General features: G+C 36.4%; 1 protein-coding gene across 1 annotated transcript; it reads right to left on the reverse strand.

Annotated features, from left to right (window-relative positions):
• Positions 1–1,772: 1,772 nt before the first annotated feature.
• Positions 1,773–4,716, reverse strand: LOC143592879 (AP2-like ethylene-responsive transcription factor At1g16060). Its single transcript, XM_077072676.1, has 7 exons — positions 4,526–4,716; positions 3,981–4,063; positions 3,848–3,856; positions 3,144–3,232; positions 2,922–2,995; positions 2,185–2,235; positions 1,773–2,081 (listed from the first exon to the last, which is right to left on the reverse strand). Exons 1-7 carry the CDS (start codon positions 4,669–4,671, stop codon positions 1,898–1,900), a joined length of 636 nt encoding a protein of 211 aa, XP_076928791.1. The 5' UTR covers positions 4,672–4,716; the 3' UTR covers positions 1,773–1,897.
• Positions 4,717–19,264: the final 14,548 nt, after the last annotated feature.

The following is a 19,264-nucleotide window of genomic DNA, read 5'->3' on the forward strand; positions in this document are numbered from 1 at the left end:
CGCCGATCGCGGCGGTCTCCAGCTGACAGGTACAATGTAAGGGTCTCGCCAGGAAGTGGAGCTGTGAGCGCTGGCAATTTAATGAGACATTCTTTTATCTCAGTGAAAGCTTGCTCAGCCTCAGGCGTCCACTTGAATTGGCTCTTCTTCAAACAGTTCCTCAAGGTGTTAACGAATGGAGTAGATTTGCTGGCGTGGTTCGCTAGGAACCTGTTGATTGACACCAATCTACCATTCAGCTTCTGAACCTCTTTCATGGTGGATGGTGAAGGCATGTCAAGGATGGCTTCCACCTTTTCAGGGTTCACCTTGAAACCATCCTTAGTGACCATTACACCAAGAAATTTCCCCTCTTCTGCGCCGAAAGTACATTTGCTCGGGTTGAGCTTCATGTTAACCTCCGTTAGGCGCTGAAGGGTTTCCTCGATGTCTTTGAGCATTTGTCCCACGGATGGCGCCAATGAAGAAACGTGGATCTACTCACTGGTAGCAGATCTACTTTCCTCGGGTATGATTAAACTGTTTCACCGATGGTTCCTTTGAATCCGTGTTCTTCCACCTACAAAAATGAACAGCGCCGTCACTTACCCCTCAGAAAGGGACAGAGGGGTCCTCTTTGGGGTAACCCTCCGGCGTGAGAATCAGTATCTTTGTGGAGAAGATAATAAAGTGTGAGTCAGTGAAATCTCAAGAGTATTGCTGAATCGCTGAATACTCTTGATTATGTGACTGTGTGTTTTCTGTAATTGACTGTGAGTGAATACAATTCAATATGATTGAATGTGATATCACTGCTTGTAACTGTCAATGATTGAGTGTGAATGAATGTCATCAAAGTGGAGTTGATGCTGTATTTATAGTGCTAGGGTTTCCACTGGCTGGGCTCAGCCTCGTTGGCCTCCTCCAATCGCACTGCGCCACGTGTCCTCTGGGACACCTGGCGCTTTCTCGTTGGTTGTAATCATGTGGTAGCACATGTGTCATGCTGAGTTGTCGACCTTTCATTTGGCAGCTGTCAACATCAGCATATTCTTACTCCTTAAAAAGATGCCTTCTAGAAGAGTGTCTGACGTGCACAATCAAGGTTGCCCTGATCCTGATTTGGATAAGGACGAGGTTGATTATGTGTACGTGTGATATGCGCCCATCCTGAGAATGCGCGAAGTCTTCTTTTTATTCTCACGCGCAGATATTTCATGCGCAGGTGTGATATGCACGAGCGTGTGATATGCGCCGCGCGCTGGTGCGCCACGCGCATATGTGACGTGCGAGCATATGTGATGTGCAAGAGCATGCGATATGCGCCGCGCGCATATGTGATGCGCGAGCATATGATGCCTGAGCATGTTTTGTATGCGCGATGCGCCTGGGTTTTGGCTTTGTGACTTCATAATGTCTTTATCTTGTGGGTTGACCCGCCTTGCTTGGTGTTGAGGCGGGTACATACCTCTTCAACTTTCCAATTCTTTTTTTACTAATAAACAGATTTTTTTTATTCAAACCAATCAATTTTTCAAAAATAAGCGGCCCCAAGGAGAGCCAATGTGGGCGCCCAGTCAGGACACGTTTTTTTCCGAAACACAATAAGAATTCCCAATATTATAATATTTAAAAAACCTGAACACTTATAAGCGTACTGCAATGATAAACTCATTCTAATACTATAATTTTGCTAATTATTATGTTTACCGATATACCTTTAATCGTCTTTAAGAAAAAACATTTTACATTATTTAGTTTATTAAGGGTAAAGGGATATTTTTTTTCCAGCTCGACCAGGATACATAAATTCCCAGATACACCGAATAAATTATAATAGGGTAATTGTTTATCAATAAGTCCAATAGTTTTGAATGGGATGTTTAGAGTTTGATAACAAATAAAAAAAAGTCATATGTCACACATTTAAAATAATATAATTTTGGGTTTTGTATTTTTCATTTGTAGGTAAGCAACTTTTGATTTTGATGGGATAAAATAACAAGATGTAAAATAAGAATTTACCGTATGTTCCAAGATAAAGATATTTATTGCCAAAAACCCTTCCAATACGAGCCTCCCACCTACCATTATGATGGTGCCTACATGTTAAATATCATCAATAAAAAACTTATAATTATACATTTATACCACAAGACTATCGTTATCAACCTCCCAAAAATCAATGGACAAAAAATAAAATACCTTGCTACACCTCTGTATTTTGAAACTCCTCGTGAAAAACCGCTACTTTTTCTATCGTAACATTAATAATAATTAGATAGGAAGCAAAAAAATTTTGCGACCAAAATTACATAAAAACCCGTTTACAAATTACAAATAGTCAGTTCCAACTTAGGAAATGTTTACAGACAGTCTCAAGTACTATAATAAAATTTTCCTTCAGCAATCCCATACGTATTTTCCACGTTATCAAAAAGGCCAACAGGGTTACTTTTGAGTTACTACGAGATTGCTAAAGAAAAATACGTTTAAACCTGGGACTGTCTGTAAACATTTACTAATTTACTAAGGCCAATAGATAAAATATTAGAATTATTAAAATCCAATAGCTTTTACGTCTACTTTATAGTTTTCAGAACAACAAATCTGAACTTGAGACCTCTTATCTAAAAAAATACCTGCCTCTACCAAATAGGTTGGTCCCATGTTAACAATTTCATATCAACTTTATATTAATGAAGATGAGGTTAGCCATTAGTGGTTATGTACATTAGTATTTACTTTATATTATATTTATAGAGAAAATGTTTTGAAAAATATAAACATTCTAGACAAAATATTTCGTGTTGACATGGACAATGACTTATGAATATACCTAAAATAATTGGTATGTGTGTGACTTGTACGAAATAAAGGAACATTACAAACTATTCAAAGACAAAATGGTCGATTTTAAAATATTGCATCGATTATTTTACCTTCGTAGCGATCCAATATACTCCTCTTTTGACAAACTCTCCATTTCTTGAAGCTCGTCTTTGTACGTTCCGAGCTGCGATATAATGTAACATAACTATTAAAAAAACTACTAATTCGTGTTTATAAAAATAAATAACTAGGAGTTTAAATTAGAGAAAAAAATGGTAAATACAATAAAAATTATAAAATAAAATAATAATAATAATAATAATAATAATTACAGGAAAATTGAGGGTGGTATCTTGTCCCCAATACTTCAATGCTGCCAAGTCATACGCATGTGCTGCGGCTTTTTCACCGTCGTAAGCCCCTAAATATCATCATTTTGGATAAGTTCAAATTTGTATTTTTGAACATCATTTTGAATTCAAACAACTTTTCCCACTTTTTATTATACTATTATAATTTAATATGACTCACGAAATTTGGATATACATCCGGATATTAATGCATATTGACATGGATGTTGAAGAGTAAAAATTATCCGAAATTATCTGATCCGAGCTAAATCAGCCGGTTCAGTATTAGTCTTTTAAAGTTTGGTTTACGGTTTAAAACTAACAAAGTAAACTAAACCGGCTGATATATTTGAAAGGCAACTTTTCTTTAATCTATATGGGTTAAAGAAAATTTAAATATATTTTTTCACGAATAACCATATTAGAATCTTAACACTTATAACACGTAACTTCAATTATAATGAGGATAGATTATTAATTTAATCGATTTAGTGGTCCTAACTCTTTTACACTTTTTCCCTTAAACCCCTTAATACTTAAAAGAATAAAAAACATTTGGCTGTTTTATGACACATGCAAACCACCAAACCGAACCATTTTGAACCGTTTAGCCTGTCCAGTAGACCTAATAAAACAGTTCGGTTTAGTGGTTTGGTCCCTAATTAAAGCCAAGCTAATAAGCTTACCTAAATATACTATATGGATCAGCAAATCACCACCATTTCCATGAACCAGCCATTGAAAACAAAATTCAAATCAGTAATTAAACAAAACCGAATCACACAAGTAAAAATTAATCACGATTTAACAACTAAAAACCTTGTCGTCCTTTTTTATTCTGTGACTGATTCCAGCAATTCTTATCCCACAAATGAGCTTCGTATCTACCAGTCCACCGATGCCTTCACATTCAATAAACACAAATCAATATCATCAAATTAAACATTAATATTTACCAAAAAACTATCTCAATTAAAAAAGTAGTGTTTACAACTTTACATCGATACATAATGCAAATTGGCAACAAGCTGTTCTGCTAGCCCTTTATGGATCAGCCTTTGCTATTCAAAAAAGGGTTACGGCGCAACTTGTTGTCCGATTACATGCCACCTCATTCTAAACATTTTATTTTAATGAAATTATTTTACGTTTCTAAAAAACTATCTCAACTAAAATTAAAAAATAATATTCACATTGATACACAGTGCAAATTGGCAACAAGCTTTTCGGATCAGTTTTGCTATTCAAAAGTGGGATCCCGCGCAACTTCTCGTCTGTTTACATGTTTTGAGTTAAAAGAAATGATTTTATGTTTCCTAGAAAAAAAAACTAAGTCGTATAAAAATAACAATCATAGATTGTACCTTGTTACGCCTCGGTAAATTGAGCTTCGCTGCGGAGGCGAATCTCTTTGAACCGTTTTACGCGTTCTCTTAGCTTTGCTAGTAACCGGTTTGGTCGGTTTCGTTTCTGTTGATGATACATTCTTCTTCTGTGAGGTCCTCGCCATTCAAATCAAATTCACCCAAACACTTTAAAAGATAGTTTTTGAGACACAGCGTCCAATAAGAATGGACAATTGTTGAAACATATAAAGCAATCGACAGATGTGAGAGAAATAATAATAATAATAATAATAATATAAGAGTGGACTCGGTGGGAGCCGGCAAATGGAGTAATGGTACTTGTAACTACTGTTTTAAACTGTATACAGGTTTTTTGTGATCTGTTTTGGGTTTTGTGGTGTGCTTATGTCATTTGGAATTGATGGTGATATCATAGAGGTGGGTTTGGGGTTTAGTAGGTGGTTTAACTGTTTATAGAGCCCTAATGGAGTACATTTGTTTGTTGTTTAGGCCCAAATTAAATCTAATGGTGGACTTTGGGGAATGGGGATCCACCCCTAAAAGTTTAGCTTTTTTTTTTAACTCATATATATATATATATATTTTGTATTTATTTTATGTGATTATGAAATTTATAGATTAAAGAATTATATTTTATACAACCAACTTTCTCTTGTGAAAAGAATAACCACTTAATGTTTACTTTCATTTTTTTCTAGATTAACTAAATATTAATATTGTTCTATTTTTATAAAAAATATATTAATGTTTAAAACTAAGTTACATGAATTAAACATTTATTGAAAACAGTTATTATCAATTGCCTCTTTTTTTTTTCTCTTCATAGTTACCTTCCACTTGACATTTAAATCATTTAGTTTTAATATTGAGAAAAAAACTGCAATGAAATACAGTTTGAAATTTTAGTGGTGTTAAAGTTGAAAATAAGTAAGTGATTATAATGTAACAATGAATAAGCTTAATTATATATATGGTTTATTTTATTTTATATTTTGTATAAAAACTCTATACTGTGATTGTTTCAAATGTTTGTAATACAAAACTATGTGATTTAAGTATGCTTACAGTTGCATACATATAAGGTCTAGTATTATATGAATTCTACAATTTATGAACAGTTTGAAGGTACAAAGGAAATAAGGTGAAGTTGAAATCCCATGTGTAAGGGGCTCTTAATCCTTTTAGAGTTTGACTATGTTCGCTATTAATTTGATTCTTCATTTCCGATTACAACTCACTCAACTCTCGGTATCTCGAATATGTTGATAGAATTGTGTAATTTTTTGCTTTTCAGTTTTTAAAAATCATATACAAAAATGTGTATGATACATCTTTAAAAATTAATAATTGTTACAGACAACTTACAGATTAACTTATTCATCTTTATTGTTATAAAATAATGCTTGTGATTAAATACTAATATTGTCAGTGAAAGTAAGTTGTACGGATTAATTTGCACCATTTGGAGATCACGTGCTCACGTGACTATGACAAGATGTGGACTCTTAAAAACAATTTGTTCCCAGGATATTGACATTGAACTTATCTTGATGACTCCTTTCGCAAATAATAATATTCCTAAAGGCATTCACTTTTATTGAATCATTTTAAAATGAATAAACTTGTTAACTATCATATTGCAAAGGCTCAAAAACATCTACATATATATCTTCTATGTAATCAGATTATATATTTACTCATACTTTAGAAACATTTATTTTATACCATACTAACATCTTTATAAATTGTTACATTTATACATAATTGGTGATATAGACATATGAACACCGTAAAATTTTAACTAATTGAAAAAAAAATTTTAACTCATTGAAAAATAAAATTCATGGCTCCGTTATTGCATATAACTATATACGTGATTATCTAATTTTTACAATTTTTATTTAAAAATATTTTTTTAAAAAACCCCGTATACACATGTTCTAAGGTTAAAACTTAAAACATATATCACATCATAAATAAATTGATAAAGTAAAATGTAAAAAAAGCAGGGCGTCTTTAGAGGGTAAAATCTAGTTAAGGCTTTATACCTTCACTTCAATAAGGCCTCTAATTTTTTAGGTTGGTTATAAAAAGATAATGGATAAATGTTCAAGTTAGAACAAAAACATATAAGATGAAAATGATCGTTAATTTATTTGAAAATAAAAACATATTCGTGATTAGTTGTTTTAGTTTGTAACAATAAAGATTTGAAAAGGACCCCAGATTCTCGTTTTATTTTAGGCCTCCAAAAGGGTTTATCGTCTAGCGATGAGCTCGGGATGGTACCGGTACCGATCCCAAAATTCGGAAATATTAGGTACATGTACCGGTGCCGAAATATTCGGTTCGGTATCGGTACAGTACCGGTATCAGTTCGGTTACCGGTATTTCGTGCAAAATTCGAGAAATATCAGTATCATACCGATGCCGAAAACTCAAAACTTTATACCGATTCGTACCGACTACTGACGTACCGGTAATCGGTACCCGTACCGAAAACAGTTATCCTTAGTTGAGACGACCATGAAATAAAGTACATGTAATTTGATAAATTACAAAAGAAAGAACAAAAATTCAAAAAAATCAAACACACTATTTGATATTAACTTACATTAAATAGAAACAGGTCTTTTATCTTTTTTTATGTAAAAACTGGGCACAAACAAAATGAGGATATAGGGCCCAGGTTATGGTTAAATTGATTGCCCTAAATTTTAGGTGCACCATATTTGCGGCTCGTTTTTAAGACCACCTCTCAAGGGGCCTGTTCTCTGTGCATGGCCATGACATAATTAATCAAACTCTTTATATATTCAACAACTTCACAAATCTAATATATTTGGCAAAGGTATATGATGATAGTCGGTTATTGACGAAAAAACATACTATATTTAGGCGTCAACCAACATACGTAACATTAAACATTCTATTGATATGGATATTTAATGACGTCGTTTTCTTATAGTTTGATTCAGAGTTGTCGGCCATATATATGTTCTTGTTCTTATCTTGAGGAGCATAAGAAACGCAAGTTATGAAAAACGCTCATGAACGTGTTCAGTGATATATCACATCAATAGTGAATCAATACTTAAGAAAAACATGATGTTAACCTCAAAATCTATCATGTTTCACGAACGTCCTTACATTTCCACATCACTGTCAGTCTGTCATCTTGTGTTTTTTATTTCATAACCATATTATTTATTACAATAAACTATTTTTTTATATTGAATATTCAATTTAATAAATTACTTAACAAAAATGTACAAACCTTATAATAAATAAACTATTTTGTTTCTATAACTTTCAAAAGTTTCGCGAATCTTTAATTTTTATTAAATTTTACATTCTTTTTATAAATTTTACAAACCATAAAAGGAAAGAAACTTATTTTATATATTTTTAATAAAAAGGAAAATAAAGTAAACGGAAAATAAAAATGGAAACAAACACAACACCACAATCTCCCTTCCGGCCCCGCGACAACCACCTCACATAGGGGGTGTGGGAAGTGGGGGCCACTTGCGCTAACAAATGAACTATGGGTTCCCTATCATAGGTATTTTAGCGAAGCCGTTGGTTATCTGATAAATTATTTTTGAAGTCATGCATGGTTAACCTAAGTCATAAAATCAATCAACATTTAATTGAGGGAACATGCATTGTAATTAGCAAGCATCTCCTAAACTGTTGGAAAATTAGTAAATGTTTAACAAGTCTAAGTTGAAACATGTTGGGTGATTGAGACTTTAGTGGTTACATGACACCTAAGACATCGATGTAACAAATGATCCACCTTATCTTTATCGTCATAAAGACAATTATCTCAAATGCATGATTGAAATTTCAAAGTGGGCACTAGTATAAAAATAACCTTAATATAAAATAAAATAAAAAATTAATTAAGAAACTGGTTTTAAGAAAGTTGATAAACAAGTTAACAAGTTATTTATTGAAAATCAATAAAAGATAGAAAATCAAAAGTTTGATACTTTTAAAAAAGGTTATTATAACTATGATATATGAATGTGGTTGCGGGTACACATGAAAAAATTGAATAAAAAGGTTGTGTTTGCCCCATAATTGGGAATAGGAACGATAGAGTAAATCCCGGAAAAATACCACTTTCTCATGAATTAATTCATAATATTAATTCATAATACAATGTATTATTTATTAAATACATGCAGGGGAAAGTTAACATGCAAACTAAAAATACGTGTTAATTGTGCGAGTTAAGTAGTATAATTGTATATACATATAGGGTAATTATGTAAGTAATTACACTACACTATAATTAACTTTGTTGTATATATAATTACAATACATGATTCGCACAGTTAACACGTTCATTTAATTTGTATTTGATCCAAACCAAATACATATCTTAATTATACAATATCTAAAACTACAAATAGAATACATTTCGATACATTGATCTATTTTATACAATCGCTAACCGATTTCTAACCGGAAATCTAACCGGTCCACCACTAAGTGGTTTATACCAGGTCCTAACCGTTGGTTAGAAACCGGTTTATATTATTAATTTTCGTAACTGGTTACACACCAGTTAACCGAATTTTTTTTGTTATTTTTATAGAAAAACTGAGTTTTTTTGGGTTATTCACTGGTTAACTGATTCTGTTATACCTGAAACCGGTTATACCAGGTAGGGAGTTTCTTTTCTCAAAACCGGTTAGTACCCAACCCGATTAACATGTCTAACCGGTTATTCCCGCCAAATAATTAACCGGTTAACCGGAATGTGCACCTCTACCTCACAATTAGAGAGATTTGATGATATGAATACAAGACTTAGACGAGAGGCCCAATTAGTTTTGTTTTGATTAATGGGTCGTGTTAAAATGTTAGCCCAGGTTATGTTTTTGTTTTCTTTTATCCTCTCTACTATGTTAGCATCCCGTGTGATACACGGGTTGGATAGATAATATTTTGATTTTAATAAATGAATATAAACAATTTATAAAGTTGAATAAATTACAAATTACAAAATAGAAAAAGAATTATGATAAAGTTATCAAAAATCTTAAAAAAATATTTATTTATATGATTGTGTATGCCTAGCTGGTAACACCTGAATTATATAAGAAAATAATATCATTAATCAAATATTTTGATTCATACATAATATAACATGTTTTCCATATAAAGTTTTTCAAGATACGTCACAACCCTAAAAACTTGGTCTTATTGAAAAAGTTTGTAGAGGTGTATTTGCTTATGCTAGTAACATTAAATTATATATGTTTGATTTACAAACAAAATATGAGAAATTACCAAAAAGATGATCGATCATATGATTATGATAAATGGACAACCCAATATAACCTTAACAAAAAAGCTACTCATACTAAACTATGAAATACATATGATTATCCATAAATGAATACATATATTTATTTACTCATATACTTTTTACAATAAATAATGTACGTTAACTTTGCAAATAAGTTAGTTACATAAATAATTCGTAATACATAGATCCGTAACCCTATTTCGTTTATGATATAAAAAAAAGACAAATTATTACACAGTTTATCAGTAAAATCAACAAAGTAGACATATTCTACAAATGCATCATTATCGGTTCTCAAAATTAGTCATAAGTGTAATATTTTAAGTTTGTAAAGTCTCATCAACTTTTTTCCCAATTTGAAAATTACATGAAAACCTTATGAGTTCAAAGATCTATTGATATGAGCAGATGTAACATAATCATCAATAAAAACACATATATAGTGATAGAAATTAGAAAAATACTATTTAACAAATTCAATAGTATTGTAAGAAATTTAATACGTTAACCTAGATTATCATAAATCCAACCAAAATCAAACTTGTAAACAAATCATAAACCCTAGATGTTTATTATCGAGTTTTGGAGAAATCATGAAAGTCTTTACAGATAAATCGACATAACTGAGAATTGATAAATTGAATAGCTTGAGATTATGTGACTGATTTTTGATTCTCCTGATAAGATTTCAAACTGTAATTTTTTTGTGTGTATGTCATTTAGGGAGAAAGTCAATTACATAAGATATGATTTAGGGAGGCACGAAAAGTCAGCATGTGTGTTATAAGTTATTTGGAAATTAATATAATTTGTTTTTATAAAAAATGGTTGGTTACGGGATACCCATATACCAATTTTGATTTTTTTTAGAGAAAAGAGTTTTAGGGTATGTTTGGTAAAACTAGCTGGTAGCTGTAGCTGGAAGTTGTTGGCTGTTAGCTGGAAGCTGTAGCTGGTAGCTGGAAGCTGTAGCTCTTTAGATATATTTAGATGTTTTGCAGAGTAGCTGGAGCTTTTAATAAAACGTATAAAATTACTAAAATTGGCATAACTAAAATCAATAATAGTAAATGTATTTATTTTGGAAGGTTATTTAAGTAAATTATCATACTAAAAGCTTGTAGCTCTTTCTAAACGTTACTAGTAGAAGCTTTAAGCTTTTTCTCATGACCTAAAAGCTTCAAGCTCCTTGAACCAAACAGAGCTTTTAATTGAGTATGAGTTTTTTCTTAAAAGCTTGAAGCTTGTAGCTCCTAAAAACTTCATGCCAAACATACCCTTAATGATTGAAAATAAAAGCTTGCAAAATGGCACAAATATAGACATATATACCCTCTTTCTCTACATTTGATTATATTTTTAATGCATGCTGTATAAGTGTTTATTTGATTCTCACAATTTTTTTACTTCAAATTAATTTTGAACAGGGCACTTGTATATATAATATGATTAATTATAGAGATTACTGTAATATTTAAATGATAAAAACCGGCCATTGATTTTTTAAGCTAAGTACTCTAATCTTGTTTTTTAAATAATGATGATGATGATTCATGAAAGAATAATATGTCCTCATGTGAGTCATGTCCGATGAAGATACATTCTTGAAGGCTCAAAAATTACAATTATAATTATATTATCTTATAATGATACACCCTTATTATTAGTTGTAGGTTCCTGGACGGATCGTACACGGGATATCGCTAACAACGCAGGTGCGGAATCCCTGCGCAGGTAGTTACGAGTGTAGAGATAGAATCACACGAGCAATAAATCAACCACGTTATATTGATAACCGAACACGTGACTCACGGTCACTATTACAGAAGATGACACGTAACAATATGAAACACACTGAAACAAAACCCTAAACGACCAACAACCAAACTGTTTCAGCGAAACAGTTTTATACACGACAACTTCGCCATTGGCGAAGTTGTCCATAACTTCGCTGATTCAACAAGTTCGCCATAGCGAACTTGTTGACAACTTCGCGTATTACAAAACAATCATAAACTAAACATAATTACATTACAGACTCGATTACAACTGCTAGACAATGAACTACTGACACACATGTACCAACAGACTCCCCCTTGGCAGTAGCTTCATATCTTGATCTTCAAATCTTGAGTCTTGTAATCTTCACCTCTACGCGTGCGCCCCTTCTCTCACACATACCGACACTACCCCTTGATATTTCCTAGCTTGATCCTTCCAAGCAGGAATGTAGAAGATCTTCTTCTCGTTGAGCACTTTCAAATCAGCCTGCGACAGATTAACAAGATGCATCGGGTCGTACACCCGAAGTACTTCTTGTTCATCCTCATCTTCCATTACCGCCTCAGCTGTCTCACAATCCACGTACCACCATTTTAAATCTTTTAGGACGTTCTTGGGCATAACTTTCATCAGTACTTCTTTCAAATGACGGACTGGTTTATACTTCATAACCATCCATGGTTTGCCGTCAGCCCTCATTCCACGATCTTTGTCTTCTATCAACTTTCCTTTTTGAGGCTTTAGCAGTTCAAACTTTTTGTCTTTAATGGCTTCTTTCCATACGATCTTCTCAATGATTCTTGCCATATCATCATTGCTTCTATTGATCAGCCCCAATCTCGCTAAATCTTTCACCTCACATTCTGGTAAGGAATTCAGAGATCTCAACAATCTCTTAAAGTACTGAATGCCGTCGTACCGTTTGATCACAAATAGTTTCAGCTCTTTGTCGTACAACCAGCATATGATTCCTTTCTTTGACTCTGCATAGCCCTTTATATTATAAGTCTTTCTGAACATCGTTGGCACTGCAGGCTTCTTGGTTTTAACAAACCACTGAGCACAGCCTTCTTTCCAGTTCGGCTGCTCCTCCCATACAGTCTCTTCTATCACGCTCTCATCCCCCAATTCTGATCTCTCAACAGCTGGAATCTCATGTTCCACTGAATCATCCACAATTTCACCTTCTTCTAATACATCTTCCACATTAATCTGTTCTCCAATCTTCTCAATCTCATCCATAGGCAACACGTCGTCATCATCCATCAACTCATCGTCCTCCTCCTCATCCAACTCCTTCAAAGCATCGATAACGTCATCAACATCAGCGTCGTCATCCTCAACTACAACATCATCACCAGCTGCATTTGTAGACTCCCCCTCAGTTGTGGAAGCCCCAAGAGCCTGAGAGGTTCTTGGCAGCTCATCACCTGCACCGGAAGGTGCATTGGGATCATCGTCATGATCTTCTCGTCTTTTCGTTCTCAACTCATCGCCCCTACACGTCGTCTCCCCCTGAGATGCCAAGTAATCCTTGAAGGCGTCTATTATTCTTCCATGTTCAACCAGGAGAGCAGCTTGTAGTCGATTGGATTCAACTAGGCGGTCAATAGTCTTTGACTGTTCAGCAACAATCCGCTCTAGCGAAAGAATCCTCTCGGTATCTGAAGTAGGCAATGGAGTTGGTGGTACATCAGCAGAAGTGACCGCAGGTGGTACTCTTGGTAACCCTGCAGTAGAAGTGATGGTCGACTCCACAAACCGTGCAACTACCACCGGTGGATTAAGCGGTTGTGGTGGTAGAGACACAACTGTTGGTGCCGATGTCTCGATCGCTGTAACCTGTGCTGTAGTAGGAATAAGAGACATACCAGATAAGGCAGGTGGAGCAAAACGTACTAGCCTTGAAGATTCTCCAGCTCCCGAACCTATACCTCTCTGTTCTCTTCTTGAACGTCTTAGCACAATCTGTACTGCCTCCTCTTCATCCACTTCATCCTCATCCTCCTCCACAGTTCTCGGCCTCTTTCCCGTAGTCCGTTCCCGAGACACCATAAGTCTTCTTGCCTCAGCAAACGTCTCGTCTAGATCAGAGTCAGCTACCGAAGTAGCTGCTCTGGTAACATCCATAAACTGAGGACCCGAGACATCCATATCAAACAAACCATGTCCACTAAAAGCAGCATCTAGATCAACGTGTTCAGCAGTGGACACAGCCTGAGATATAGTAGCTGGCACAGCAGCAGAAGATACAACAGGCGCAGCTGATACAGCATGAGGTGCTGCCGCCTGATGTGGTTGCGGATCCCTGAACTCGTCCCCTCCTGCAGGAACATACGCCGGGTTGATGAGATACCCGAAAAGTGGAGTATGCCTGGACGCCGCTCAGGGTTGCTACGAGTGCTCGACGTCCTGCACTGAGCAAAGATACGTTTTGTTACGCACTCAACGTATCTGATAGGGCGTCTTTGCGGTATAGACGGAGCGACATGATTAATAATCATTTGTAGAAATCGAGGATACATAATAAATCGCTCGCGCGCCGTCGCCCGTCTCTGACGATCAATCTCGTAAAAGATTAGCTGACTAAAAGAATATCTGCGGTTGTAAGTCAGCGCAATCATGGCCGATTGCATCGTCGCACCCATCCCGTCTGTTCCTGCCTTTCTGCCGGACATGCATACTATTAACACATGCATCAGAAAGCGCCATTGATCCAGCAGAAAGCCTTTCCTCCTCTGCGAGTCCCCCAGCGGACCCGAATAACCCATCCTTAAGTAAGCTCCGTCACGGAAAGGAGCTACGAACTCCGTTGGGTCGTCTCTCGTTTCATCACCGAACTGCAGAGCCAACCGTATGTCTTCCGAGGAAAACTGTATGTCTTGACCATTGACAGTTGCTCGCATCACTGGAGGCTCAGGTCTGCAATCATAATACACCGTCTGCCAGAAATCTTGAATGTTGGGCAGAGATATGGGTAGTGTATTAGTGATCGCGTGAAAAACTCGTGATCGTTGGAGAAATGTGATAATCTCCCTATAGTCTTCAACGCCTCGTGCGTCTGGATCCAAAGTGATATATTGGTTATGGGCTGGAAAGAATTGTCGTTGCTCATCACCATCATCACCTCCAGCACCTCCAACAGCAGCCATATCTATTATCGCCCGATACAGAGTAGGGTCCACATCTGCGTCACCATCTGATTCAGCGCCCAATTTGTGATTGACGCAGATTGGGGTGTCATATGGAGAACTGTCCTCCATCTTGAATCTCTTCAGCACATCATGAACATACTTTGTTTGATGAATGAACATCCCATCCTTCTTCTGATCAACCTACAATCCTAGAAAGAAGGTTAGTTCACCCATAGCACTCATCTCGAATCGTTTCTTCATGACAGCCTCAAAATCCTGACACATGGATACTCTTGATGCAGCAAAAATGATATCATCCACGTAGACTTGAACCAGTAAGAAGTCACATCCTTCTCTCTTCACAAACAACGTACTGTCAATCAATCCTCTTTCAAAACCATTTTCCAGCAAGTAGTCCGATAACTTTGAATACCAGGCACGAGGTGCCTGATGTAACCCATATAACGCCTTGCTCAACCTGTATACGTGATCCGGAAAGTCTGGGTCAGGAAAACCCGGAGGTTGCTCAACAAACACAACCTCATCAACTTTCCCGTTAAGAAACGCGCTCTTCACATCCAACTGAAACACCTTCATCTTTTTAGATGCAGCAAACGCCAAAAACAATCTAATCGCTTCTAACCGGGCAACAGGAGCGAAAACCTCATTGTAGTCAATACCCTCTTGCTGATTAAAACCTTTAACAACCAGCCTCGCCTTATTTCTCACTATAATCCCCTTTTCATCTCTCTTGCACTTGAACACCCATTTCGTGCCTATAGCATGCACATTCTTTGGTTTTTCAACCAAAGTCCAAACTTCCATTTTTTCGAACTGAGCCAACTCTTCTTGCATGGCTTCGACCCACGAGCTGTCCTTTAAAGACATTTGATAATTCTTTGGTTCAATTTGGCTTATAAAGCAGGAGTACAAACATTCATTCATTATACCCGTTTCTTTTATGCTTGTATAAACACAGGTGTGCTCATTCAAGCTACTTCTGGTTTGTACACCGGAGGACACATCACCTATAATATTCTCCAATGGGTGATCTTTGTGAATTCTCGTGGTCGGAACAGCACCGACATGTAAATTGTCTTCCAAGTTTGAAGAGATCTCATCTATGGTAGTTTCAGGCTGAGAGTGAAAAGGATTAATAAACTCATCTTCAGTTGAGGCCGCAGGGGTATCGATAGGGTTTGATGTGGAAGGCTGAGATTTTTCTGTCATCTGATGTTGCACTACCTCCTCTTCCTCATCAAATATCATCTTCGTCACTGCTCTTTCGTCTTCTTCAGAAATTTCCAAAGTAGGTACGTTAAATGACTTAAAAAGTTTAACATAGTCAAACAGCTCAGCAGGTCCATTGCTTGGTTTTGGCGGTTGGTAACTAGTAATGTCGGTGTTACAAACCACCTCCACCTTGCAAGTTGTCGTATTGAAGACCCGTCTGTTGGGAGTCCCAACAACATAACCGACTAGGATTCCCTCATCAGCTACTTCACCAAATTTCGAATTAGTCTTCAAAATCGAACAAGGAGACCCAAAAGGTTCAAGACCGCACAAGTTGGGCTTCCTTCCGTGCATAAGCTCGTAACAAGTTTTTCCAAGTCTCTTAACGGTTAACACCCGATTCAGAACATAGCAGGCTGTAGCAACTGCTTCAGCCCAGAACATCACAGGAAGCTTTGAGTCTGCCAGCATAGTTCTGGCTCCTTCAATCAACGTTCGGTTCTTCCTTTCAGCTACTCCGTTCTGTTGTGGAGTATACGGAGCGCTGTATTGATGCTCAATACCCTTCTGAAGACAAAAGATTTCCATCTCAAAGTTCTTGAACTCTGTCCCATTGTCGCTTCTGATGAATTTAACTGATTTACTCATGACGTTCTCGACTTTTGTAATTAGATTCTTCACCAGCTGAGTCGTCTCGTCTTTCGTTTTCAGAAAATATACCCACGAGTATCGTGAGTAATCATCAGTTATCACCAAGCAGTAAGAAGTACCGCCTAGACTCTGTACATTCACCGGACCGAAGAGATCCATATGAAGTAGTTCTAGAGTACCAGCAATTGAGTTGATCGTCTTGGTGAGATGGCTTTTCTTGTGTTGTTTTCCCTTCTTGCACGCAATGCATTTATCTTCAAAGTTAAAACTCTTTAAGGGAACGCCCATCACAAGCCCATTTTTGACAATGAAGTTCATCTTACGAAGATGAATATGTCCCATTCTCCTGTGCCATAATTCTGATTCTGATTCGCTTGCCTTTGTCATTAAACAGGATTCTCCGGTGGCCATTTCAGTAGACCTCATATCCATCACGTACGTATTCGTTTCACGTGGAGCTTTCATTACTATCCATTCTTCTGGTATATGAAAACCAGGCTTCAATACAATCGCTTCATTCTTAGTGAAATGGACAGTGTATTCTTTATCACAAATCTGCGACACACTCAGCAGATTGTGCTTTAATTCCTCCACAAAATTTACATTTTCAAGTGTCATCTTCCCATTTGACACAGTTCCTCTACCGGTAATCCTTCCACCGCTTTCACCAGCAAAACTAACTCTAGCTCCCTGAACAGGTTTTAACTCTTGCAACAAGTGTTTGTTGCCTGTCATGTGTCGGGAACAGCCGCTATCTACAATCCAAAGATTGTTGGCAGCCCTGTTCAACTGTTCCTGCACAATAAAACAAAGAGTTAGAATCTTGGGACCCAAGACCAATTGGTCTTGGATCGATACGTCCCGTACCCTGGCTTTCTCAAGTTAGCATCAGGATAATTTCTGTAAGTCCTGTTAGGGAATCTCCCTGCAGATTGAGTGTAATGCCTTCCAAACCTTTGAGAATTGAAAGTGTTATATCTTGTGGTTTGGTTGTAAAACTGAGGTTTGTTTTTATGAAAACTTGAATTCGATACATTTTGGCATTTTTTAAAGTTTCCATTTTTAGCAGTAGCAAAATGACGCTTATACTCAGTTTCATTTGGCTTTACATATCTAAATCTCGGTTTCAAAGGGCAATCTGCAACTAGATGTCCTAACTTGTTACATCTAAAGCAACATCGACTCTCCATTTTCTTGTCAAACGTTGGTTTGGATGTAGAGGCAGTGTTACCAGCCGTTCGTCTCACATAAGGTGGGACGTACGGATTGAGTGGAGAACTATTTTTTGAAACTTTATTTTTATCTCCATCGGTGGGTAAACCTACCTTCTCTTTTGTCTGACCAGATTCGGACATCTTATCCGAATCCGATGAGACAGGACTTGAGACAGAAATATTCACACTAGAAACAGGCGAACTTGTTTCGCCACAGCTAACACTTGGTTCTACACTTGTAATCTTGATAGGAGTTGTCTGAGTAACCTCGAAATCAACAGATTTCTGAACACTCGGATTATATGTATAATTGTGGTTAAAGGGTGGTGGAACTTCGTGATATCCGATTCCTCCCCTCTTTGCAGAGGTACCTGGATCACTCACGAGGTGATCAAGGATAGTTGAGGAATTCCTGAACTGCTCAAGTTTGCGGTTCAGTTCCACCACCTTTACCTGATGGTCAGCAATCTGTTTATCCCGATCAGCAATCAATTTAGTTTTTTCTTCTAAAACTTCGTAACTAAGATCAATTATGTCAATTTTCTCAGCAAGTTTAGTTTTCAAGCTTTGAATGTCCTTTTCACATGCTTTAATCTTAATTTTATAACTGTTTTCTCTTGATTTAGTAAAATGGTGATCTTCTTTAATAGTTTTAAAATCAGCATCTAAACGGACGTACTGATCAGTCATAGTTGTTAGTTGCTCAGACAAATTTTCACAATTAGTACAAATATTTTTATTACTTACCTCGGAGCGAGTGTCCTTGTCATTTGCCATGAAAGCTGTTTCTTCTTCAGTAGCTTTCTCAGTTCCATCAACCTTTTCAACCTTCTCACATTCTTTAACTTCAGTCTCAGCCATGTTTGCTTGCTCACCAGAACCACTTGAATGCAGGTTCCAGTTGTACCCACCTGCTTCTCTGGTCAACATGGCGTTAATCTCTCTGTTAACTCCAGAATGTTGTGTAGGCCGACCTTGTCCTCGTTCAACCCTCTCATTTCTGCATTCCTTGGCAAAGTGCCCGTACTGTTGACAATTATAGCACCTTACCTTGGATTTGTCGAACCCAGGCCGACCACCTACAAACTTTCTCCCAGTTTTGTTCATAAACCGTTTCACACGCCTCACAATCATTGCCATTTGCCATTGCAAGTCCATCTCCTCCAGATCATCAGCATCGATCTGGTCGTAATCCTCATCTAGTACAGCAGGGTCCACAATCTTCCCCTGGATGTAGTTTTCGTAGGAAGCAATAAATGAAGCATAGACTGCAAACTGCTCTTCAGCAGATTTTACACTCATAGGCATCTTGGAATAACTATTGCTTGATGCATTTGCAGAAAAACTACTTGTGGATGCTTGAGGCTTTGAAGTACTAGATCCTCCAGCAACGAAA

This window comes from Bidens hawaiensis, unplaced genomic scaffold (assembly GCF_021521415.1).
Source record: "Bidens hawaiensis isolate Kalapana, Puna unplaced genomic scaffold, B.hawaiensis_p1.1 tig00041330_1, whole genome shotgun sequence".
NCBI lineage: Eukaryota > Viridiplantae > Streptophyta > Magnoliopsida > Asterales > Asteraceae > Bidens > Bidens hawaiensis.

Excerpts from the sequence above, each read along its gene's own strand:
- LOC143592879 (XM_077072676.1), bottom strand. The coding sequence starts at position 4,671 with ATGGCGAGGACCTCACAGAAGAAGAATGTATCATCAACAGAAACGAAA. Across the intron at positions 2,996-3,143 it reads ATACCACCCTCAATTTTCCT|CTCGGAACGTACAAAGACGA; the intron begins GTAATTATTATT and ends ATTATATCGCAG. Across the intron at positions 2,082-2,184 it reads AAATACAGAGGTGTAGCAAG|GCACCATCATAATGGTAGGT; the intron begins GTATTTTATTTT and ends TTTAACATGTAG.